Source organism: Protobothrops mucrosquamatus, unplaced genomic scaffold, assembly GCF_001527695.2.
Source record: "Protobothrops mucrosquamatus isolate PMUCROS unplaced genomic scaffold, P.Mucros_1.0 scaffold23, whole genome shotgun sequence".
Classification (NCBI taxonomy): domain Eukaryota; kingdom Metazoa; phylum Chordata; class Lepidosauria; order Squamata; family Viperidae; genus Protobothrops; species Protobothrops mucrosquamatus.
The window spans coordinates 2,549,721-2,576,612 of NW_015386408.1; the positions used below are offsets into that span (position 1 = coordinate 2,549,721).

The 26,892-nt window shown below is 38.7% G+C and overlaps 1 protein-coding gene across 1 annotated transcript in view; it reads left to right on the plus strand.

The window, feature by feature from the left end:
- The window catches only part of RREB1 (ras responsive element binding protein 1), a 75,572-nt gene extending 67,331 nt beyond the window's left edge, over positions 1 to 8,241 (plus strand). The window contains exons 9-10 of the mRNA XM_015810844.1: positions 3,413 to 4,174; positions 7,713 to 8,241. Coding sequence (XP_015666330.1) covers positions 3,413 to 4,174; positions 7,713 to 8,233 — 1,283 coding nt within the window. The 3' untranslated portion in view covers positions 8,234 to 8,241. The remainder of the gene's footprint in view (positions 1 to 3,412; positions 4,175 to 7,712) is intronic.
- Positions 8,242 to 26,892: the final 18,651 nt, after the last annotated feature.

The window sequence follows — 26,892 nt, forward strand, 5'->3', positions numbered from 1 at the left end:
AAATCAAAACATCTGTATTCTCAAAACATCCTTAACAAGGGAGGAGTTAAGGAAACCTGGAAAATATTATTCAAAAATTGAGAAACAATAGAATCCATATTTGAAATGATATATTAAAATCACACTTTAATTGAAGGGGGGAAGGAATGGGAGTAAGGACTTCCAACTTCTTAGTAACCAAATCTAGTTTTTAAAATCTCATTTATTAAATAAGGCTTTTCCAAATTTTTGTTGTATTTTGTTGCATGGCCTATACAAAGCTTTCATTTTATGGAAGAAAAAATAGGGGTCAAGCACTCTTTCTATTGAAAAGGACTGAGAGCTTCAGTTAATCAACACTGGCTGGTTTATAAATTGAAAAGCTTTTAGGGGACTTCACTGCCTTTTATTTTGCAAGATGGGTTCTTGGCTGTTGACACCATTTGTTAGTGCATTTCATCAGTGCAAGTATAATACCATGTAGAGAGCCAGTTTGGTGTAATGGTTAAGGCAACAGCCTTGAAACCAGAAGGCTATAAGTCCTACTTCTGCCCTAGACGTGAAAGCCAGCTGGTTGAAGCCACTCAGTTTCTTTCAACCCGACCTACCTCACAGAGTTATTGTGTGGAAATTAGGAGGAGGAAAGAGTATAGTGTATTTTCGCTTCCTTAGATTACTTAATTAAGTCATAAAAGTGGGATAAAACTCAATACATATATATATATACACGTGCATATTTTCACTCCCAAGAAATAGTTTGAAAAGTTATTTTTCAGTCTGGAGAAGAAAGCTATATTGACACTGCTGAACTGCCAAAGAGCACATGCACAATTATGGAGTTTCTTTTGCAGATAGTCCTTAAGGGTGAAGATAGTTGGGGATGTTGGACAATGGGTTTTGAGCAAGCTATCAAATGCTAGCTTCAAGGGGGGAGTTGCAGCACCCTGTCTCTACCCCACACCCTCGTCTCTACCCCACTCCCATTGCAAAGACAAAACAGGCTTAAGTGCCTTCCTACAGGGTACTTGAATGAAGCTTTCAAAACATGGGCTCTTTCCTCCATCAATCAACTGCAGTTTTGTTGATGACACTTTGTTATAAATACATGGATGTTCAGGTCTGATATTCTGGCTCCATTTGTACAGTTCTATCTTTAGCCAATGATATTGTTTTATTTCTGTAGCTTATTTGTATTTTTCCTTTTTTGGGGGGGGGGGAATTTGAAATGCCTGCATTTTATTTTTCATGTGTTTAAAACTGTGTATAGCCTCTTGATTTCTGGCCTGTCTTTGTCTGGTCTTTCAAGGTTGTCCTGTTGTCATTCACAAATACAGACTTGATGAATCAGCAGAAAAAGGATTTTATCAACATGCCGACATCCCTTTAATTTCTAAGCCGCGACTGAGCTTTCAAAAACTCAAGCCTTAGACTTTTTATCTAGGGACTGTTAGTTCTTGTAACATATAGAAGGCACTCTAAAAAAGATAATGGCTATGAACACCAAATCTAATCAGGATTACATACCCTATTATGCTGCAACATTAGCTAAAGTTTAGTGGGGGAGGAAGGGGAGAGTTGGTGAAGAAGAAAAAAAATCCACAGCCAGCTAGAACTTTATTAGAAACAATCAGAATGTTACAAACAGGGTGTGTCATTTTATACATTAAAGCAGATATTCTTTTGTTCCCTTCATTCCTCTGGTCTTTATATTCAGTCCGATGAAGTCTGCTGACGATAAGGAAATGGTTAATGGGTTAGATTTGCTTCCCATCTTTCCTTCACGCAGTCAAGATGGCACCAATAGCACTTCCTCCTTCAGTTTTTTCCCCCGACAACCCTGTGAAAGTAAATTGTGCTGAGAGAGTGTGACTGATCCTAAGTCACCCAGTGCACTTGCAAGGCTGAAAGTGGACTTGAACCTGCCTTTTCCTAAGCCTGGTCTAACTACTTAAACCACTATACCAGTGGTGGGCAACCTTGGCTCTTTTATGACTCGTGGACTTCAACTCCCAGAATTCCTGAGCCAGCTATGCTGGCTTAGGAATTCTGGGAGTTGAAGTCCACGAGTCATAAAAGAGCCAAGGTGGCCTACCCCTGCACTATACCATATACATAGTTCTTGACTTACAACCACAATTGAACCCAACATTTCTGTGGCTAAGCAAGACAAGTGTTAAGTGAGTTTTGCCCCATTTTATGGCTTTCCTGCCACAGTTGTTAAGTGAATCACTGCAGTTGTCAAATTAGTAGCACGGTTGTTAAGTGAACTTGGCTTCCCCATTGACTTTGCTTGTCAGAAGGTTGCAAAAGGTGGTCATGTGGCCCTGGGACACTGCAACCGTCATAAATACGAGTCTGTTGCACATAGTCATGTGAATTTTGATCACATGACTATGGGGATGCTGCAATGGTCATAAGTGTGAAAAATGGTCATACGTCATTTTTTTCAGTGCTGTTGTATGTCAAGAACTAAGCGTCTTTGCCGCCGCCCCCCTCCCTTTGAAATATTGAAAAGGGTGACTTTGTTTAGACAAACTAAATATATAATCCCTGGGATTTTGGAAGAGATATAATGATGTTGCTATGTGTCTCTTTTTGGGAGTACCAGAAGGAATAGGATTAGCTTGTAAGGATAGGAAAGGAGCACCAATTCTAAAAATAGTCTCCCTGATGTAGTTCAGAGAACACAGGAATGCTAAAAGGGTGCCTGCATCATGGTTTCCATGGACTGAAATTTGATTCAGAAGATTCTAGTGAAAGCCAGTGACTAATTGAAGACCCTTCAGTCAGATGTTGAGGAATATGCCCATAAATAGTCCAGTTGTCCAATCAAAACTTTGCAGAATACCAGTTTGTTGTGCATGCTTCCTCCATTAGATTAAAGGAAATAGTTCGTGAACATGACAAACAATTCATCAAAATTCCGGTAGCTAATAGTATATTCAGCTTTTTTCTCCTATCCAGAGATAAAACAGCAATAATTTAACTATTTGGAACCAGAATTTCTTTGAGCCCGATCCCATTAATTAAATAGCTTGCTCCGTTGTTTTCACATTTCTGTTATGTCGCTGAGGGAAAAACACATTTGGATTTATTCATCTTTCCAGAATGTCATAGCATATGAAATATTGCACATGAATTGATGAAATTTCTGCACAGGGATCAAGCATTCATATACCAGGTTCCTGTTTGTGCATTTTTTAAAATTAAGCTGAGATATTTTGCCTCACACAATTGTCCACAGCAGTATTGGATTTGGAATCTAAGCGCATTGTTATTCTATATTGCTTAGTGTCGTACATGCAAAAAAGACCCTATGCCATTTTTGACCAGAGAGCAGATAAACGTATTTGATGATGACATTACAGAAAGCGATGTTGATGAGGTTTCCTTGAGTGCTGAAGAAGTCAATATTTCTTGTTCTCTCTTGCAGATAGTCAGTCTGATCAAGAAAATACAAGTGGGGGAAATGAAGCACTCGACTTGACCTCTGGGGAGAAAGAGCACCTAGAGGAAGCCACCGAGTTTCTAGAAGAGCCGGAGTGCAGTCCCAAAGAAGAGGAGAAGATGGATTCATCCCAAGGAGAAGAGGCTGCACGAGCAAAATTGAGTGAGGGAGAAGACGAGCCAGAAGAAGATTCGGTCAGCAATAAAAGCCTGGACCTCAATTTTGCTAGCAAGTTCATGGAATTCAAGCTGGCTGAGAATGATCAAAACACAGGCAACGGGGCTCAGTCTGAGAATAAACACACCTGTGATACATGTGGGAAATCCTTCAAATTTGCTGGTACTCTTAGCCGGCACAAAAAAGCCCACGCACACGACGACAGGAAAGATGAAAAGAGCAGTGAGGATGAAAGTAAACCTGTTGAAGGTGGAGACCAAGCCCACATCCCTGCCATGCAAGAGGACCCACCTCTTGAACAGGAAGAGCCTGGAAAAGACATTAAGGGTGTTGAGTCTCCCACAGACGGCGAGGCAACAGGAAGGGAAAACGAGGAGAGCGAAAGCATCTCTGAGGGAGAGAGCACGGAAAGAAAATTTTCTGAAAAAAGTGATGAAGACCGGAAGCCAAAGCCCGGCGCGGGCACTAAGAGTGAGTCCAAAGCAGACAAAAGGAAGAAAGTCTGTACAGTATGCAACAAAAGATTTTGGTCTCTACAAGATTTGACACGGCATATGAGATCCCATACAGGTACGGGTGGGGGCCGCTGAGTATTATTTTCAATAATATAATCACTCTTTGATAGAATATATTCAGAAGTTCCAGATAGAATCCATAAGATGTTTAGTTAAACTGAGGAAACTCATTGTTTTTTTCTTTTTTTGTTTTTTTTTAAACTGGCTGTCTACTCAGAGGTGGCAGAACTAGGCGGGACTGTCAGATTCTGCATCAAAACCTGTTACTGTAAGGCACGGGTGTCAAACTCGCGACATCACATGACGTGTCGCGACATATCACAGCTTTTTTCCCATTGCCGGCAATGGGGGTGGGTGCAGTTTTGGCGTGACACATCCGGCCCATGGGCCGGCAGTTTTGACACCCGTGCTGTAAGGGTTTCTTTGCCTTGTGTACTTAGTAATATGTAGAACTAGCTCCAGGTTTCTGATCCTATGAAGTATGAAATATTTGGAGCAACATAAAGAAGGAAGGTAGCAACTTAACGAAAACTTTATTTTAGCATAAAATCATGTTGAGCCCACTTTTGCAAATTTAGGTTAGGATCCTGGACATAATTCTTAGTATCTTTGACATGTAAGTTAGATGCACATTCTAGTACAGATGGTTTACCTCAGGTTTGCAGGCCGTTTGATTTCCCTCAGAAGCTCAATGTTTATTGGCAAGTTGGGTATGCATTTTGAGAGATTTGCAGCGATTTGCACAAGGCCATCCAGTGTGAGATTCCATGTGAAATGATGGGAGCTCAGTTGGAATCGAAGGCCCTCAAAATATGGGAGAGAAAAGCCGGCCTGACAAAATCCCAAGCACAGGTCGTCTTCGGTTTACGACCATAATTGAGCCTTAGGTTGCTAAGGGAAACATTTGTTAAATGAATTTTGCCCCATTTTGTGACCTTTCTTGCAACAGTGGTTAATGTGAATTGCTGCAGTTGTTAAGTTAGTAACACGGTTGTTAAGTGAATCTGCCTTCCCCATTGACTTTGCTTGTCAGAAGGTCGGAAAAGCTGATCGTATGACTCTGGGACACTGCAACCGTCATAAATATGAATCAGTTGCCAAATATCTGAATTTTGATCACATGACCATGGGGATGCTGCAACAGTTATAATTGTGAAAAATGGTCATAAGTCACTTTTTTTTTTCAGTGCCTTTGCAACTTTGACCGGTAACTAAATAAGCTGTTGTAAGTCAAGGACTGCCTGTATTTACTTTCTCTGGGTTAATTAATATACAGCCTATCTACCTAATTTGTCCCATATTCAAGATAACACAGGAGGAATAGAGCAGAGAGATAATATTGTTCCCTTTGCTTTGCTTAAAGTGTCTTCAGATTTCGCATGCCTTCAATTGTTGGGTTGAATATACAGTGCTTTTGAATGTTTGCATGAGTGGTCATGCCCAATCTTGGCTCTTTGCTGAAAGCAGCAGGAAGCCAAGATAAACCACCTTTGCAGGTGCTGTAGCTTAGCTGCCTGGAAATGTGTCATTGGCAATCTTGGCAGAGAAGGGCCTTGTTTAAAGCTCTGCTAGGTTAGATTAAGCTCATGAGCCGTGATGGGTTTTCCTTCTCTGTTCTGAGGAAGACAAAATAGCTGGTTCTCTAATCTTCTCAACTACCAGTGATCCAGGCTAGACGTGGAGGTGATGATTGGTCCAAGAGATAGTGATTATCCAAGGTCACTTACTAAATTTCCTACGCTTCATTCAGCCTGCCAGTCATTCAGGGAGTTCCCTGCTTTAGCAATCTAATCACATTGACAGCTGAATTAGGCAAGAGCTCTTACAATAGATAGCTGTGGATTTTTGAAAGACTACAGCCTGTATTTCATTCTTTTTCTGTCCGTTCTACTCGGAATTAAAAAAAGATGTTTTCCTGCAAATACGTTTTCGGTCATTAGCAACTCAGTGATCTGTCTGGAACAACAAAGATTTCGTAAGATGATTTTAAAATGGCATTGGTCTCTCCCACGTTGCAATGGTTTGACAAGCTGCTTAAAAATGAACGATGTTGTATGAGGTACAGGTATAATAGTTGCCCATCTTTTAAGCTAACATCCATTCTGTAGAAAGTTTTAAGTCAAATCTTGTGAAATTCAGGCAGCTATGATGACAAGGCATTTTTCTTTGCAACCTCAAGAGAGACACTCTTTCTCTTAAAAAAGTAAAAAAAAAAGATAAAACTTAAGGTGAATCTAGAGAAAAATGGAAAAACAGTTTAACAATTCATGAAGATTGTTACAATCTTCCATTGAAGACCAAATACTTTACTCCTTTGATAAAAAGTGCTTCATTCTTACTTCCCACTTCTTTTTAGAAAAGGGGAAGCCAAATGAAACGAAGATAATGGAAACTCTGTATTTTTCCCTTTAAACTCTGAAGCTCTTACCTTTCCTTATAAGAAGCTAATTTTCCAGACTCCTTTGTATTCAGTAGAACCCTCTCTCTCTCTTTCTCTCTCTCTCTCTCTCTCCCTCCCCTACCTATCTACCTACCTACCTACCTACCTACCTTATTTAAAAAAACCACAACAAAACACACACGGTTTTGTATGTAGATATTAGACATTTAGAAAGGTAAAGTATGGCATTCAGTTGACGGGAGCAGAGAACTTTTTCCCTGTTCCCATTACTAGGGACAGATGCACAAATCATTCTCCTAGCAGCATTGTTAAGGGACTTCAGCTCTTACCATCAGCAAACCTTGTATCTGAAAGGATTGGGATTAATCAATTTTTTTTTGTCATAGATCAGCAAATACTGTACAAGCTATAGAATGGTACTTAAATTGTGTTAAAAGAAATAAAATCAGATTGATCTGATAACTTCAGATAAAGTTTTGGAATTTTTTTTTTAATATTTTTTTATTTTTTAAACCAAAAAAACAAAACAAAACATAACACACATACACACACAGTGTATACTCCTCCCTTTTTTTTAAACAGCAATTTCGTAACGGTAATCTTCTATTATTTACATTTCCCCCCCTTATTCTTCTTTAGAATATTTGTCCTTGTTGTCCCGTTGTTTTTATTACACACACATTTTCCACTTTTGACCTTTCCGCATTTATTCTCCTCTATTATTTCTAGTCTCAAGAAGTAAAATCAGATTGATTTGATAACTTCAGATAAAGTTTTGGAATTTTTAATGTGGAAAGGATTGCGATAGCTGTAATTGGAAACATCTAAAATGCACCCTGTTGCTTTCTCTGATAAAAAAATAAGACAAGAATGATAGTAACGGCGGCACCTCTACTAAGTCTAAGTGCTATTGCTATTAAATAAACAGTGTGAATTCATATGATGTAACTGTCAGGTTAAAGTTGGTTGGGTAAAATATGCCATTTATGTATGCCTCAGGGGAAATTAATTACATATATCACCATTCATGGTAAACATTTCCCCTTTGTCCCCGGTCAGCCTTGCTAAACCTGTAAATGTTAAAGAAAACTTGTCATTGGCCATTCCAACCAAGAGAAAAGGGGGACCCTCTCAGGGACGAAGGAATGTCCGACCTTTGATTTTGTCTCTTTTTTTCCCCCCTTGATCCCAGGGGAGCGACCGTACAAATGTCAAACCTGCGAACGGACCTTTACTTTGAAACACAGCCTGGTTCGTCATCAGCGCATCCATCAGAAGGTAAAAAGTGCCAAGAATCACGAGAAGGACAGCGATAGGGAGGACACCCGTTCGCGAGGAGAAGAAGACAGCGAGAACGAGTCTCTCCCCAGCAGCACAAACCCCATCTCTGAAAACGAGGGCGATGCCCTGGTGGGGCTTGGAAGCCATTCTCCAGTGACCAGGAGCCGCAGAGAAAGCCTGGCCAATGCCACCAAGGATTATGCTTGTAAGGAAGATAAGCCAGCTGGGAAAGCCTCTGGTCTAGGCCTCGCTGAGGCAAGCAAGAACGTGCAGAAATCGACAGCGAAGGAGCCGGAGTCGCGAGGAAAAGCCGATCGTGGAAGCTCCCCTGACTTCATTCAGGACTTGCTGGAGACCCAGAACAAGAAATCCTCCATGAGTCATATCCTCGCCTCTGCGGAGAACGCGCCTCAGCTCTTGGAAGTTGAATGACAGCTATGGCTTCCGCGGCACCTCAGCAACATTGATCCAGGACACAGGAATGACGTTGACAGGGCGATAGCTTTCCTTTGCTGCTGAGTCAACCTGCTGTGGTGACCCAGGAGTGGGCAGTGGGCGGGTGGGATCGGGGAGGAAGTATGGCCGTCTGGATTCAGTGCCATAAGCCCTTCAGTATAAATAATGCAAGAGACTACAATTATATACTGGTCTGAGTGCCTTACTACTTTATTAGGTCTTTTGGTATCGTAGATATTTTTTAAAGCAAATTAGATGATTTTTTTTAAAAAAAAACAAATATTTTAATTATTTGGAGAGGACCTTTTTCATTTAAGCATTAATGTTACTTTTTTTTTTTTTAATTTGGGTGTGTGAGTTTGTTCTTGTATATCTGTGATAGCCGCTTTTGTGTATTCTCTGAGCTGGAAACAAGGGGGGAGGGGAGAGGGTTCAGTGGTGCAAGGAAAGCCCTAAAAAAACTGCAGCCAATAACTGGAAGAAATTTTAAGAAATCCCAAGCAGAAGTAGTAGATATAAAAGGCTAACTTGTTTTCGGTTTGTCTTTTCAGATCTTTTTTTTTTTTTTTTAAATCACACGAGAGAGAGAGAGTTAAAGCAGTTCAACACATTAACATAAATTAAGGTTTTCGAGCTTGGTTCAGGCTAAAAGCAGGAAGCCACAATTACTGTTATCTTCATTATTTCTTCTTCTATTTCTCCTCCTCTTCACATGATCAGTGATGGCATTCTAGCTACTGTCATAACCCTTTCTGACCATTTGTGGACTTAAGAGAGTATACAGAAAGGGTGGCATAGTGACTTAAAAACCTATGGAAAATATGCGCCCACTGTTTATGTTTATATATATATATATGTGTGTGTGTGTATACATACACATATATATGCATACAGTTTGTGTGTGTGTGTATATATAAATGTTTGATTTGTGTTTCAATATATTATTGTTTTAATATTTTATAAAAGTTGTTAGTTTGCTAATCTCTGCATTCTGCAGAAACCAATGGACAATATTTGTCCACGGAGATCTACACCACAGCTTGGATTGCGTGCTTAGATATTTCTGCCTAAACTCTCACTGACTTTCTTTTGGGGTTTCCCGCTCTTTTAATATGTATTCATTAAAAACCTCTTAGCATCAAGTGGAAAACAGCGAAAGCCCCATTCACGGATCAATCCAGGTGGACTTAGAATAAATTTACATGGAGGGAATAGAAAGAGTGAATACTAGAGCAGTGATCTTCTCCCAATTCCTCTGGGTTCATACTGATGATACATAAGTAAGAACTGAATGTCTGATAAATGAATTTAGGAAAACAAGAGTCCTTACCTGAATTGAAAGTTCATGCCACAGAGGGTTGTACCTAGATCTTCTTTTCCCTACACAACCAATTGAATGCATGTAGTGTATGTAAGTTGCTACTGCGTGTCCACTTCTGTTTCCCATCCAATCATACAGTTGCCTTCAATTTCTTGCGAGCGATTGTGTCAAACGAACCCCAGCAGATAAGGGGGTTCAGTGTGAGCTAATCAAAGGGAGAGGAGTCAAATAAATTAATGGCAGGCTGGCATGAAGAGTTGGAAGAAGGCTATCCAGACTTCATGTGAAAGGCACTGCAAATGCCGTGGCATAATTGAGAATGGCAGTAGTTGCATTTTTTAAATTAATAACTAAGCTGATGTAGTCTTCCAGAAATAATAGAGAAAAGTGAAAACTTTTGAAGCCTTAAGTGATCTTACTACCTTAATGTGCTTTAAAGTAAGGAAATAGTCTACTACTGGCAATAAAGTTTCCAGATGGACAAAAATACTTTTTCCCAAGGTTTCTAGAGGTTTTTCCAAATGTTTAACTCTGTTCTGAGTTGGGAATGGACTATATATTCCTGTTGCTGGCAACAGGACCTAATGCAAGTCCACCAGCGTTAAGGCTGATCCACTGACTAGTTAAGCTGGTGTATTAGGTTCATTTCTTCTTTGATGTGAGGCCCATTTATCTTGACAGGAAAAAAAAATAACTAATTGTCCTCTCCATGTATGTGTGACTTGTGCGTATGTGTGCAAATATGGCTGCATCGCTACATTCCTATATTTCAATTTTAAAGATACAAATGCAGAATTGGATGTGAAAAAGACAGCTGACAATTTCGCTTGTAGTTCTGTTACTACTAACGTGTGACCCGCACACTATGGGGTCATGTTGTTATGTTGCTAGTTCTGTATCCAGTGTGAAAAAAGCTCGTGTTTTAGGATGACTATCCTAACTCTGTACCCTCATCTTAAAGATGGAGGAAATTTACAATTATTTTCCAGTTCTACGTGGTTGTGAACCCAGTTCTCAAAGCGATCTCTTTTTCTCTTCAAGGAGCCTTTGGCAAGAGACAATATGTCTCTCTGTGTGACAGATCCTCTTTTTATAAGTAACCAGAAACCATGTATAGGTGGGAGTCTGCTGAAGTAGTCCTTTGCCTGCGGTCCACATACTCTGATTCAGACTGAGTTGTGGGCCAGGAATGACCATTCACTTGGAATATTTGTGGGACATATATATATAATAGGGCAAAGGCATAGTATTTCTGGGATCTTTCTGTTGTTCTTTCACATTGAACCTCTTTTGTTCATATTATTATTTTTTCCTGCCCTCTTAACTTAAAATTGTTAATCCAGGGTGGAAAAAAATAGTGGAGTTCCAGATTGACTGGCTTATAAACACCCAAGCATTCTTAACCAGTGGCTGTTGTAACTTGGCATATTAATTTAATTTGGAAAACCAAATTTGGTCCACCTTGCCCTAAAGTTGATACTCTGTGCAAATAGCACTGAAAGCAAATTAGAAACAAGTTGATGTTACATAGAAATAAAGTAATAAGTAGATCCTGAATTCTCGGTCAAAATTGGGAATATTATACCAACCTATTTCATATTTATTATTTTTTAGAGATTCAACTCAGATTGCAGAGGAAGAGCAAGGAGATCATTTTTGGGGCGATGGTATTTCATAGAGAATGTGAAGCACAGATTTCATTGTATAAAACAGTTCTGAAACCAATCCTCTGGATTATTAAAAATAATTTCCAATTGTTTCTTTCAGAATATAAAATCATTTGCTAAATGATGCTTTCCATCAAAGTCAATTTCAGCATCCCTTAATATAAATTGCTATTATATTATTATTATAATTATTATAATTATTATTGTTATTTGGGAATATTTTGTTATTAATTTGAGGGGTATTTTGTTTTTTTGCAGCTCTCCACACTAAACTGCGCAATATTGTGGGGGGAGAAGCCATTAACTAAATCAGGAGTGTCAGAACTGCCCTCAGACTGAATGGGTCATTCTGCAGACCTGTTTAATCTCTTGACCTTTGTTTGGGGAGGGGTGTAAGTCTGACAGATCTGAACAAAACTTTATGCTGCAGAAATAATGTAGCAAATAATATCCCAGCACCCTGCCGGGACATCTGCTAGCAATAATCACTATTGATTTAAAGCTTTATTTAGTCTTTATGTATATCGTAGTATATAAAATCTTGCCACATTTTACTGGTGTTTTTATTAGTTGCATTTGATGGAAGAAGAAAAAAATGTGTTCCCTTTTGTTGTTTCCCCTCCTCACATTCACAATCCCCCCTTATATTAAAACTGTGAACTTTATAATGTGTTTAAACAATGGGTGAATCTTAGGCTTAGTTTGCATGTTGAGCTAGTTCAATTCTCTGCATCTTCCTGATTTTTTTTTTCCTTCTCCCTCCCCTTTCCTCTCTCAGGGCTTTTTAAAAAATCTGAAAATCTCTTGTTGGACTTGTAAAGGAGCTAATGGTGAAAATTCAATCACTACAATAAGCACTTGACTGTGAAAGTATAAAAAGAACCAAGAATAAAAATAGACCTAACATGTGCAGCAATAACAGCACTACTGATGTAGAGCTAGCTCTCTTGATGGTTTAATTCCAGCTTCCCAAATGATTTTAGTAGTCGTTTTCGTTCTACAACCTGATCCTCAGTTTTTCCATCAACGCCATAGACGCTGTCGGGAGTACCTTGCGTGTTGCTGTCTGCTGTGTTGGTCGGACGGTTGAATTGTGAAATAATTGAGAGTAGAGCCGACACTGCCTTAAATCCTCTGGTTTCTCAAAGCCATTAAGTAGGTGAAAAGATCCAGAAAGGAAGTAAGGGCAATGAGCTTGCATGAAGTAATAAATCCCTTACCTTGTGTCCTTCAGCTCAAGGTGACACTATCATGGTTTTGAGGAGGTAACTTATCCATTGAGGATTCTCCCTTCTGGTTAATCAAGTTTGGTTAGTATTGATGGGGTGGGGTGGGGTGGGGGGAGTATGTCTCTCTCTTCGCCATTCTCTCTTCACTTAAGATGGATGTTTTAATTCTAAAAGTGTTCAGCCCGTGCAAGGAGATAATTAGTGTGTACAATTTATATATAGAAATATAGATATATATATATTTTCGAAAGGGAACGTTTAAAAACTGCTGCTACAAGTTGTGTACAAGACTGATTTATGCCACATGAACAGAGAATCACACTATTTCTTTGGGTACTTCTATTCTTCTCATTCAGTTGTATGTTACTTCCAGATTCAAAGTGATGAAAATAATGCTGTTCTGTATCAAACGATCTACGCAATAAAAGGTTATATTTAAAAAGAAAATCGTACACTTGGAAGTTGCAAAACAATTATCTTTTCGAGCACATGGGAATCTCTACTTTTGCTCATTTTCAGTTGGGATTATTTTTCAAAAGCAAAAAAACAACAGAGAACGGTCCCAATGAACTCATACTTGTTATACTGTACTTGCTCTTTTTCCTAACGTGTTACTTTGTCCCCATCCAAAGATTTGTACTTAATAATTAGCTAAACTGTTTTTTTTCCCCTTCACATTTGCCCGTGCTTAGTGCAAATAGTTACCTTGCCAGTGCAAAGGCATAAAGAGTGAAGATCTTTTAATTCTTGAATTGAGACATACACCACATAAGGTATGCACTGTACACAACTCCTTTCCAAAGATGGGGGTGGGAAGTACAATAACACTTCATAAATGGGGACATGACCTAACGTAACATCTGCATCTCTTCTCAGAGCTTAAGGGAAGGGTGGATTGTACATAGCATCTTGATAGTGTAGCGGTGTTTCACCACTGGGTGGCACAGTTGTAAGAACATGGAACCCTGGAGAGATACTAGAAGCATCATCTCCAAAGTGATTACTTTGCTTTTTAAGATCTAATGGCTGAGTAAATACTTGCAGCGTTCCCTAAGCCAGATTCATTTCAACATGCAAGAGAGACAAGTGGGCAGATTTCCCTCCTCAAAATGATTTGATACAAAGGCAGGCAGGAGTATTTTATTAGACATATGTTTCTAATCATTCCTGTGATTGGGAGCTGTCCTGAGAGTCAACACTGATGGAAAAGGAATTATTTGAAAGCTGCAGTCTGGGGAGGTGAACAAGAAGGATAAAAAAAAGAGAGAAGACGGTCACGGGATCTCTAGTACATGTATACTTTAATCTAGATGGAAAAGCAGGCTGTGGAGAAAATCGGGCATTTGAAGTCTTCGGGCTCTTAATTTGATACGATGAATATGTTACTGTTCCTAAGCGAAGTAATTATAGAAGGAAATGAATAAATGTTTTCATATTTCAAAAAACTGCAGCATACCCCGTTACGAAAAATTGTACAGCGTATTCTTCATTTTTGCAAACTCACTATTGAGCATGAATTGAGCAAAGCAGTGTGTATCCTTAAGACAGCAGTGTGTATCCTTAAGACATTTCTAAGGGTATTTTGAGAATATCACTGACACCTGTAATGGACTAGATAACTATTTTTTTTTGTGAGGACACTGGCTGTATTTCAGAGGAAACTGACGCTGCATAAAAGATTTCTACGAACTCTAATCTCTGGTCATCTAGAGTCTGTCGTCCACAGGTTTTTAATCCCAGTTTCAACATTCCCACAATTTTTGTTCAGGAGCCATATAAAAGGATGTGAAGAAAGTGAGAAGGCACCTGCAGGGTCAAGAATACCACAGATGACACTTGTGATGTTTCCAACAGCTGCATTCTCTTGCTTTTCTTACGAGAATTAATACTCAGCCTGACAAAAAGTTTGGTTGTCAGTTCTATCAATAACCCTGATCCCAAGTTCAATGATCCTGGTTTATAGTGCTCTCTCTTCTGGTATCTCTTAAGAGGACATAGTCACACAGAGTCATTGTTGAGTTCCTATCAAACTCCAAAGCCTGGTTAAATTGCTCAAGCAGTCCTCATTCTGCTTGGAGCAGAATTTTAATTTTTAACATTGCTTCTGATCATAATGGGTACGTATAGATTGCAAAATAAATCCCCATTAGAGTTCTCACACCTCTGCCTTCTGGCCCTTTTCACAAAGCTCCCAACACCCACTACTTCTTCTGTTTCTCGTTGCTCCCACAGTTGGCATGCTTGCCATCTTCAAAGTGTCTGGAACCCATCATGGATTTCCTGACAGGCTCAGCTTGTTACTGGATTTCAGGATATGGGGAGAGGGTAGAAATGGATGGGTGGCTTCAGAATGCCCTCCCCTCTCTTAGTATTTTTGTACTTTTGATGTGATTTCCAAAGATGGTATTTCTATGCTGTTAAATGGCAAATGTGTCTTTAATCCTAAAATAAGTTCTCCATTTTTTAAAAAAAAATAACATCCATCCAATAATTGAAATTTAAAAAATGAAAACTATTAGTTTTGCAAAATGGAATAAAATCAGGGAGTGTTTTTGGAACAGTCACGCTTTTGCTGACATGCAATGTAGGAGATGACCAGGCTGAGTCTGAGGGAGGGGTCAAACAGGTCCTCAGTCATGAGTCCCTTCATGCCCACAGGAGATCTAAGTGCAGCCCACCCTGAATTCCTGTGACTTGCCGCCAATTTGCTTAGATCATTAGTAGTTCAGATTCTTGTAGAGAGCTTAGGCTTCAATAAATCTTTATACTCATTCAAACTGCTTGGATGTCCTGATTTCCCTGGCACTTCACAGTTACCCCCAGTCCTCAGAAGATGTTGCCCAACCTGTTGCAAGAAAATACACTATATATTTTTAAATGGCATATAGTGCACGCAATTCCAGCTATTGTTTGAGATTGAGACTAATTATGCCACTGGGTTTCATATGGAATATACACTCTGAAAAAAATGGAAACATCCCTCGCCTTCCATGTAAAATTTTATGGACATGACGTAATATAACATCTCTACCTCTCTTCTGTGAGAGCTAAAAGGAAGATAGACTCTGTACAGTGTAGCATTCTAATAAGACACTAGTTCAAATATGAAAGTGGATGTATCTTCCTTAAGTTTGGATCTTGGAGGAGTGTCATTATCAATACGGAAGGTACTGTCCTGGCCAGTATTTCCTTAATGCCTACGATGATATTGTTAGACTTCGCTATTGTCAAGTTTATATAAATGGGTTGACACTGCAGAGAACCTTTGCTGATTTTGAGGTAGTACACAATTTTTATTATCCCCAACCAGTCATGATTGACAATAAACGGGGACTGAAGTCTAGCAAAAGAGGAGTCCCAATTGGGGGAAGCACATGAAGGAAAGAAAGAAACTTGATGGGTTTAGTAAGCAGTGGATTTAAGACAGAGTAAAAAGAAGCAGAATTAAAAACAGTAATCCAACAGAGAATGAACTGCCTGAGAGGCTGATAATAAAATGTGCTATATTAATATGTCACTTGGGAAGAGGCAATTTGATGAAATGATTAAGGCAACAAGCTTGAAAGCAGGAGACCATGATTTCTAGCCCTGCCTTAGGCACAAAGCCAAATGGGTGACCTTGGGCCAGCCCCTTTCTCTCAGCCCTAAGAAAGAGGAAATGGTAAACCACTTCTGATAAACCTTGCCAAGAAAACGGGGGATGTCTCCAGGCAGTTTCCAAGAATTAGACGTGATTAAATGGAAAGACAAAATAAATCATTTGGGAGGTTAATGGGGTCAAGGGCAATTCAGAACAAACTTCTAAGTCAACAACTAAATAAATGGAAGCTCAGATGGGGGATACAAGAAGCATGTGGTTAAACAATACAGATCTATTTTGGATCCTGGGAAATTCAGTTTCTTTGTTGTTATCATTGGCTTGCTTACATTGAACAGGTTTGTAGAAGTTAATACATCCTTTGTTTTAGTGGTTCTTCAGACATGAATCAGAACAAAGATCTTGCCCTTTGAAAATTAGCTATTATTGAGGAGAATCATATAGTATTATATCTGTAGTTTCTTGGGATGCCAATAGCTGTGCCTTTATTGTACTCACCCTTCTCTATATTAATGGCATAGCTGGCCTGGCTAGTACCTTTGGATGAGTAATATCAGAATTTATTCATGTGGAAAGAGCCTGAGAAGAGGGAAAGGTAATATCCATTGCTTCTTATATATTTAGGGTATACCAGTTCTCAAAAATTCATCCTTCCCACTTATCTGAATTTTTCCACTTGCAGTATATATTTAGTATTTGTTTGCCTACATAAAGTATGAGTATAGTATCTCTAAATATCTCTATGTAGGCAGATTGTAAGCTTGACTGATTGTATTGTAACTCCCCTCTTAAGCATATGACTCTTCTTTGAAACTTATCCAGTTTCAGTTCCCATTACCTTCCAGATTTTATATCAAGAATTAATGTGACTGACTGCAATCCAGTCCATGTAAGTGTGCATCACGTTCATGAGGAAGTCCCAACTGTGCACCATCATTGCCAGTCTGTACTCTCCTCTCCATCCCCTAGATTTTTAGTACAATGTGGAATTAAATAATTGCACATGTTTACACTGATCCTGAGTAGTGTGCTATTGGCAGTTACTTGTACATGATGAAATGTGAAAACTAAGCCACAAAAGTCACTAGAACACAAAAAGATTTAGTAATCTGCCCACATATATAGCTATCTTATTAATTTAACAGAATAACAGAGTTGGAAGAAACCTTGGAGGTCATCTAGTCCAACCCCCTACTCAGGCAGGAAACCCTATATACCTTTTCAGACAAATGGTTGTCCATTCTCTTTTTAAAAACTTCCAGTGTTGGAACATTCACAACTTCTGGAGGCAAGCCATTCCACTGATTAATTGTTTTAACTGTCAGGAAATTTCTCCTTAGTTCTAGGTTGCTTCTGTCTTTGATTCATTGCTTCTTGTCCTGCCTTCAGATGCTTTGGAGAATAAGTTGACTCCTAATTTGTGGTATAATGAATTCGTACTAGGTATTGCTGGCACTCAGTTTTCAAAAGATGACTTGAATAGTTACTTGGGAATATGGTTTTTATTTTCCAAAGGTAAACAAACAACTAGACATAACTTAAAATGGCAGTTCATGATTTGCTTTGCTGTTTCCCATTAAATACTTAAAAAAAAAGATTAAGAAAGGATATGAGTAAAAACCAAATGAATGGTCTGATGGTTATTACACAGTGCCCTGGTAGATGGTAGCACCTGGTTAATCTGATTGCTTTTTTTTTTGAAGAATTAACCAGTGTTAGCTGAATCAGAATTTGGATGGACTTACTGCAATTGTCTGCTTAGTGAAGGATTCATTAGAACATTTCTGATGACCACCCAGCCGTTGTTTGAATATCTTCAATGAAGCAATATGTGGCAACCATAACCAATGGTTTCAACCATTTCTCTGGTTGAAAGCTCATATGGTTTTGAAATGTCTCCTGACTACTAGTCTGTTACTTCCTTATAGTTTCAACCCATTTATTCAGGTCCTGCTCTCTGGAGAAATAGAAAGAAGTCCACTTCCTCTTCTGTGTGATATTTGAAGACTGATCATATCCCCCAATAAAGGAGAATATTTCCAGCTCGGGGTTGAAATGTGGGGTCCTTGGTGCTCTCTGAGCTTGCTTGTTTTTCAGATGTTTCATTACCCAGACTAGATAACATCATCAGTGCTAGTACAGAGAGCACCAAGGACCCCTGATCATATCTCCATTCTGTTGTGTCTTATGCAAACTAAATATACACTGGGTTCTTCAATCATGTATTATAAGGCTTATAATCCATCCAATGCCCTTCCATCCTGGTAGCCTTCCTCTGAATTTGCTCCAACCTGGATGGATTACAAGCCTTATAATGAATGATTGAAGAACCCTGTCTATGTTTAGCTTGCATAAGACACAACCGAAGGGAGATATGATCAGGGGTCTTTGGTACTTTTTGAACTATAGGGCCCAGAACTCATATCGGTGTTCCAAGTACTTAGATGAGAAAATGCAAGGAAATCCCAAAGGGATAAGCCAGGGGTTTTCAAACTTGGCCCTTTTATGACTTGTGGACTTCAGCTCCCAGGTTATATTTATTGGAAAATTAATGTGGATAATTCCTAGTTTAGCTTGAACTTAGCACACTTCCAGTCAATCCCTATTGCTAGATCAGAGCAAGCACACACTTTACTCAGTTCAAACAAAATAAATATGTGTATTCAGAGATGAACTATGGAGTCCTTGATGCTCTCTGAGCTTGGCTGCTTGCTCTCAGACATCTCGTTACCCGATTAGATAACATTATCAATGCTATTCAGTTCAGATAGCAAAAATATAGGTTTGAAAAGCTAACCGGAATAAAAGGCAGGCAAAAGTGAGGGAGAGAGAGATGTAGACTACAAGGAAGAGTTCATTATTTATTTGCATCGCTATATCAAAAAGCAGAGAATATTCCAGAATTCCTGGAAACCAGGTTGTGGCTAACTATCTTGGCCAGTCCCAATGGACGTGGCCTTTGGTGGTTCCAGCTTTAACCCTCTCTAGTACACTGCAGTAAAAGAATAGAGAGGGAAAGCAAGACACCATCTGATTCCCCCCCTTCCAGAATGCACCATTAAATAAATAATATGGTTGAGAGAGATGACGTATCAATATTAGGCCATGCAACTATAGTCCTGTATGTAGAAATATGAGTTCCTAAAACATCCTAAAATATCCAATGAATAACGTTCTTGTGACAGACTCATAGACTCCAAATGATCTTCTAGAGAAGATGCTTTAACCAAAGTGCTTTAACCAAAAGTACTTTATCCTTCTTGTCAAGGCTTTTATGGCTGGGCAGTATGGATTTTAGGGTTCAGGTGCCCAACAAAGAAGCAATCAGAGACCAGCCCTCACCAACCTGCACCAATCAGAAACCAGTTAGCTAAAGCATTCAGAATTCAGGACTCCTGGTTATAAAGACAGCAGCTCTGTCAACCCCTCCTTAGTTGCCTTTGACCACCTTGCCTCTGAAGATATTCCAACAAAACATCAGGAAATCTATAGGACAGAGGTGGGGAAACTGCTCAGGCAGGAAACCCTATACCATTTCAGACAAATGGCTGTCCAATCTCTGCTTAAAGACTTCCAGTGTTGGAGCATTCACAACTTCTGAAGGCAGATTGTTTCACTGATTAATTATTCTAACTGTCAGCAAGTTTCTCCTTAGTTCTAGGTTGCTTCTCTCTTGGTTAGTTTCCATCCAAAGAAAGAAGCAACCTAAAACTAAGTCCACAAGTCATAAAAAGGCCATCGTTCCCCACCCCTGTTCTAGGCCATGATTACTAAATCCTGAAGCCCAACAATGTTATTAGTTAACTGGACATATCAGTTTTGTCTCTGGGGTACGTATTCATGAGGGCACTGGAATAGTGAGCTATCTGTCTCTTTAATACTTCAAGGCTCTCGTTGACTTTTTAGCCTCAAGGAGAGACTAATTAGTTCAATGCACTGCTATTCTGGGAAAGAAACATAATCTTTTAAAGGATATCTTCTGGCCAGCCCAGATTTTGTTTGGCTGGAGAACTGCTTGACAAGAAGAGGCAGTGGGGATGAGGAGTCCTTTTCAACCAAGGGTGAATAACCAGGAAAAAAAATGGGGTGGAGTGGCAACTAAAACAAGAAGATTTGGGGTCCTCGTGTCCTTTATCTGACATCTTTCAGATATCTTAATGCAATTAGAGAAATATTGGGGTTAAAAGAAGACCCTTCATTGAAACCTGGATTTAGACTATAAGCCCGATTTAGAATTTTTAAAAATGTACACTAAAATGTCCATTTAGTTATTTATTTTTTTGTATTACCCATGTATTCTGCCCTACCCCCAAGGAGCTTTATTATCTTTAGAGAATAAATAGGATTTACTTATCTCACTAATAAATATCCTCTTGTTTGGTTGAAGGTGCACTACTATGTTAAGTATGTGGGAAGGAAGCTATGTATCACCTTCAGAAAAATTCTGTAAGATAATTTGGCCTTTTCTTCACCCAGAGGGATAGGTCTGCCTTGCCACAGAATAAAAAAAAATCTTATGGGGTAGCCTTACAAATCTGGAAGGCAGCCTATGTCCAAATGATTTTGATATGAGCATTTTTTTTATTTTTAAACATGTCTTAATTCATAATAGAATATATACTCTGTATCCACAAGCACTCAAAGCAGCTGAACTACAATTTGAAGATACAAAATATAAAGAATAACAAAATCAATGGAATGAGAATCAATCAATCAGTCAATCAGAATAAAGCTGGAAGGGACCTTGGAGGTCTTCTAATCCAAGCTCAAGCAGGAGATCCTATAACATTAAAACTAAATCAATCAAAACTAAAATTTAAACCTTACTTATAAGTAGAAATTAAAAACATGATTAAAATAATTAGATGGATTTTTGCCTTTTTCCTAAATACTAGGAGGACAGACAGACAAACGCATTCTTAAATTGTGCCAAGTAGAATACTAGGAGCCAATTCAGATCTTTCTGTACAGAAATCATGTACGGTAATCCTTCTGCCTTGCACCAGTTAGCAGCCTAGTTACATCAACTATAATTCCAAGACACTTTTCAAGAATAGTGCATAAAGTGCTTTGTAGTAGTCAAGTTTGGTTGCAATCAAGGCACAGGTAACTATCAATAAATCTGATTGACTTACCAAGTCAACATAATTGTCCAAACACACACCTTCATATAGCTTCTGGGCTTTTTACAAGAAGAATAATTGGAACTACCACAAGATTCATTCTTGCCTCATGGCCAAGAAGGATAACAAAGCTAATGGTGTGGAAAGGCACCAGGAGGTCTAGGAAAATTACCAGATTGTACTTCCCCATATAATTTTCAGCACTGGTTATATGCCTTTGTATCATATCCCAAATAAAAATCCAATTGCATCTAGAGCTAATTTTTAACCACCTTAGAATATTTGACATGATCTACAGTATATTTAGAAAGATCTTCCAGGTCAAGGGAACACTTTTTAAATAGAGGTCTTGCTTCTTTTAAACAGGCAGGACTATATCCCACATTCAAGGAAGCATTGATCACTTCCCTTCACCATTGGACCAACCTCAACTTGGTTGATTTTAGCAGACACAAGGGGCAAGAGCCCAGCAAGCAGAAGGTGGTCCTTTCCACAAAGTCTGTCCGTGTCTACAACCTGTACAGAATACATCTGAACCTGGCAACTAGCTTTCCAAGGTAGTCTCTTTGTAACCTTCCCCAAAACTGGAGTCAACACTGAGGTGAATCTGACTAGCTTAGTCTGCAAAAAACAACAACAATCTTCTTAGTGAGTTCCTGAGTATTCTGGCTCCCTCCCCAACATTTTTCAAACAATGTTTCTTCCTTAGTCTCTTGCCTTTCTTATTTTTATATGTGGGAGTCTGAAAACTGAGCAATTAGGAAAACTTCTTTTTCTTTCTGTAAATTATCCCTGATGGTTGCTCCACCAATTGTGCAAAATGAGACTGTGTCCTGAAATTACTCTCCTAGCTTCACAATATATAAGTAGAAAATTGCTTGAGTTAAGCCCTAGTCCTTTTCTCCCCATTAAACTAGACATACCCAATTCCTGTAACTGTTCTTCATATGTTTTTACCTTCCAGCCCCTTAAATTCTTTATATATACAATTTTATCTGACGGCATTTAAGGAGGCACTATCTCAGGTTTCAGGATCACATGCAATCTGCCACTCCACCGGGTTTTGCGCAGAACTCCTCCAAAAGTTGCCCTTGCATTAAATAACTTTATGAGGGAATGTTTATTTATGTATTTGTTTGTTAAATTTATTTGCCGCCTGCCTGTCTCAAAGTGGGGCTACTCAAGGTGACTTACAATAATAAAACAAGAAGAAAACGAAACATAACAGAAGTAAAATAATAGAACAATAACATAAACAATGAAAAAGAAGACCATGAGGATACATCAGTATTGAAATGTGTTTGAATATTAGTAACTCGGGTTGCTAGTTGAACTGTTGATTTGGTCTCCGAGCTTGGCGATTTGGTTGCAAATGTTTCATCTCCATTCAAAGAGACACGAAGACGTCCCCTCAAATGGAGACGAAACATATGCAACCAAATTGCCAAGCTCGGAGATCAAAACAACAACAGCCCATACATCAGTATGATAACCAAAAAGATGGACAGGTAGAGAGCAGGGGGCCTGGGGGGTGGAGAATACAAGGAAGAATATAATATTTCAGTAAGAAATAAAATAATTTTGAACTAATTTGATTTAATGTAAATTTCATTGTTGTCTTGATTCCTGTTCGCTTTATGTTTTGGCTTGAAAAACATCCTTAAGAATTTGGTTTTTGAAGGTACCACCCTTGGGTTGAAGATAAAGCAAGCTAATGCACTTGTTTTACGCATAGTCTACAAGTATGCGCAAAACTAATGAGTAGGAGCACACAACAGCAAGCCCCTTTCCCAGTCACTCTGTATTCACCTATCAATGTACAGTGAATGTGTGTAGCTCAGGAATTGGCAACTGATGACTCTAGGTCAGTGGTTCTCAACCTTTTTAATGCTGCGACCCCCAACCGGTTGTAAGTCGAGGACTAAACCGGTTGTAAGTCGAGGACTAAACCGGTCGTAAGTCGAGGACTTTTCCTGCCCGGGAGCGCCGCGCATGTGTGGTTCCGCCCCCTGCGCCGGCCGAGGCGTAGCTGGCAAGCGGCAGAGACGGAGCAGGCCGACCACCAGCTGGCCCAGCCCAAGGGAGGTAAGGCACCCGCTGGAAAAGGGGAAAAAAATGGCGGACAGCCTTGCTTGGCGACCCCCGTGAAATGGTCGATCGACCCCAAATGGGGTCACGACCCATAGGTTGAGAACCGCTGCTCTAGGTTGCCTGAAATGTTCCCCATCCAGATCAGTTTGGGGGTTTCCTGAAGTCACCTAAGATCAAGGCACTGCAATACGGTGGCAAAATTGTCTTTTTTTTAAATTGTGTTTTAAGAAAATTGGAAAAATCTTGCTGTCACTAGTGGCCCCTTAGGCTGTTTCCTTGCTATTATTAGTTGGAATTCCATGCTATTAAAGCTGGGAGAGATACTTAAAACTTCATTGGTGAGCCCTTTAATTCAAGTGCTCCTCAGTGAAATGAATGGAAATGGTGCTAATTCCTGTTAGTTATGCCATTGTGCAAAAGGATTACATTGGAAAGGAAGTTTAGAAAACAAGAGAATTCTGCCTTTTCTGACCTGCCAGCAGAGAGTTAATTTCCCAGCTGCTTTAGGGGACTCTTTGTGACTATACAAAATAAAAATAAAAATAATAAAATAAAATAATAAAATAAAATAAAATAAAATAATAAAATAAAATAAAATAAAATAAAATAAAATAAAATAAAATAAAATAAAATAAAATAAAATAAAATAAATAAAATAAAATAAAATAAAATAAAATAAAATAAAATAAAATAAAATAAAAAAAAAAAAAAAAAAATAAAAAAAAAAAAAAAAAAAAAAAAAAAAAAAAAAAAAAAAAAAAAAAAAAAAAAAAAATAAAATAAAATAAAATAAAATAAAATAAAATAAAATAAAATAAAATAAATAAAATAAAATAAAATAAAATAAAATAAAATAAAATAAAATAAAATAAAATAAAATAAAATAAAATATAAAATAAAATAAAATAAAATAAAATCTTGTCATGCTAACGGACCAGGGTCTTTGATAATTTCTGCAGGGATGCTTATTTATTTATTTTTAATAGCTGGAAACTGAGTCAGTTCCATACGGCCAATAGAGCTGACTGGTTTAGTGAAACAAATATGTTAACAAGATGAAGGCACTGATGCTGAACTGAATTATATGTATCAATGGCCTTGCAGATCTGATTTTGTTTATAGGATTTATACATTTCTAGTGGCTTACATACTGAGTTACATCCTGAGCATGTTCAAAAGCAAGCCACACTCTTGTGGGGAGAATTTTTCCCCCCATAGAGTTAAAGCCAGAAGAGTGGAAATGCCTGAGTGCCTGAAATTCATTTCCTTATCTGATGACCCATCCTGTTTGCAAACCTCCCTGCTTGCTGTAAAGTTTTCCTGAGGCTGGAGGCAAGATTATTTATCTGGAATGGGTATCTAATTTTTGTTTGTAGTCTCATCCTGCTTTTGTCTCATAAATAGATTTTATAGAATCCTTCATTGGTACCCTAAATATTCCATAAGGCAGTGTTTTTCTACTTTGGCAATTTGAATATATGTGGACTTCATCTCCCAGAACTTCCAGACAATGTGGGAAGTCTACACATCAAGTTCCCGAGGCTGAGAAACCCTGTTTTAGAGAAGCTACAAACTATAAAGCCTGAGTCAGCACAGGAGATACTGAAGGGGTGGTTGGGGGGGGGGAGGGAGAAAGTCTGTGTGTGCATCTGTTGGAAACAACATTGGGGGAAGATTATGCATATCGGTACTTCAGGATCTCTTTCAGTTTCTCCTTGAAACTGAGTGAGGTCCCTTTTGGAGGCCATAAAAGAGAGCAAATTATTAGTGTCATTCATTATGATTGCTAATTAAGATCAAAGAAGAGGAGAGAAAAATGCAGACTTTTCATGTGTGGTTGAGGTATTGAGCTAGGAGACAGGAGGTGTTTTTTTTGTCCACCTTTAATCATGGAAATGCACCGGGTGTAAAATATTTTGAAAATTTTGGGTCCTAATGCATACAGTGATAGAAAATTAATGTTCAGCTGAAAATAGAATTTAATTTTGTTGGGTCCTGTGGACAGACAACTAGAAAAGATTGCTTTTACATACAACATGGTAACTGCAGCGAAATTGTTATATGAGCAAAGATGGAAAGATTTGGAAATACCCACAACAGAAGAATGGTTGGTGTAGATGACAGTATTTGCAGAAGAGGCAAAATTGACCCATTTGATTAAGGAAAAGACAAACCTTTTACAGACTTTTTGCTGAAAATGGGAAAAAATGAATTGGTGATTTATGGATTTGATGGTTAGAAAGGATAAAATGGTTAGAAACGGATGTAATGATGTAATCCTAAAAAGGGAGGATAGAAGATTGCTTCACAATTGCTGTGAAGTAAAGACAAGGATAGAAAAAGCTCAAACAGCATTCTTCAAAATGAAAAAGGTCTTCTGCAGTCACGACATAAGCCTAAGACTGAAAATCAGGCTTGTCAGATGCTATATTTTTTCTATCCTGCTCTATGGAGTAGAGAGTTGGTGAGACTGTCTTCCGGTGGACTTCTCTGATCTTCGTAAACTTTACACCTAAATGTCCGCCGACAATGCATATTGCTGGGTTGACAAGATCAGAAATGAGGAGGTGATAAGCCGCCTGGGAAAGCCAAGGGAAATCATCAAAACAATTAAAAAACGAAAATTAGAATATTTCGGACATGTGATGCGACACCCAGAAAAATACAGCATACTCCATTTAATCCTCCAGGGAAAGATTGAAGGCAAACGAGATCCAGGCAGAAGAAGAACATCGTGGCTTGAAAATCTAAGGGACTGGTTTGGACAAAACTCAGCAGCACTTTTTCGTGTGGTTGCTGATAAAAACAGGATCGCCAACATGATCGCCAATGTCCGATAACGGATATGGCACAAGAAGAAGAAGAAGAATTGCTGTGAAGTAGATTGGAAGTTCCTTCTTTGTACTTTGTTTCTTCTCTTTTTCTCTTTTTCTATGCATCTATGCCTCCTTGTGTACATAGAGCCAATAAACAAAGAAAGAAACCTACCAATACAGTACGAAATGCCTGCCACAGTTATGTATCTTTACCTGTTTAGATTTGGGTGGAAGGGGCAGCTTGCATAGCAAGATGTTTCAGACCAATTGATGACATGATCTACCATTGAGTGCAATGTATTTTGAGAATATGCAAAGTAGGTCGCTCATGGCCAGTTGGAATCCAAGCATGACTTTGTCCATAGGAAGGGGGGAAATTTTGAGGCCTGAGGTTAGCATAGTGCCAAACAGAAATGCTACCCCAAATTTATATTTAGCATTGCAGGGTTGGGGAAGAAGCATCCAGGTTTGTTTGATGAAAGACTTTTGATATCAAAGAAGCTGGTGTCTATACCAAAAGCAAAAAAAATAAAAAAATAGCTCTCTTATCTTGTGCTCTGCAACTGTCAACTAGAGGTATGGGTGCCATTAGTGAAAGGAAAAGAGTGTCCCCTGGAGGTACCAAAATATTTCCAATCTTTGGTACTGTTGATAATGATGCATATATATACTTATGATATTATATCCATTACCTAGAGGGCTGGTGGGATGTCCTTCATGAAAAGCCTTCAGACAAAAGAAAGACAGCAATCTTCTGTGGGGATGCCAGGTACAAAGAATCAGGACCATT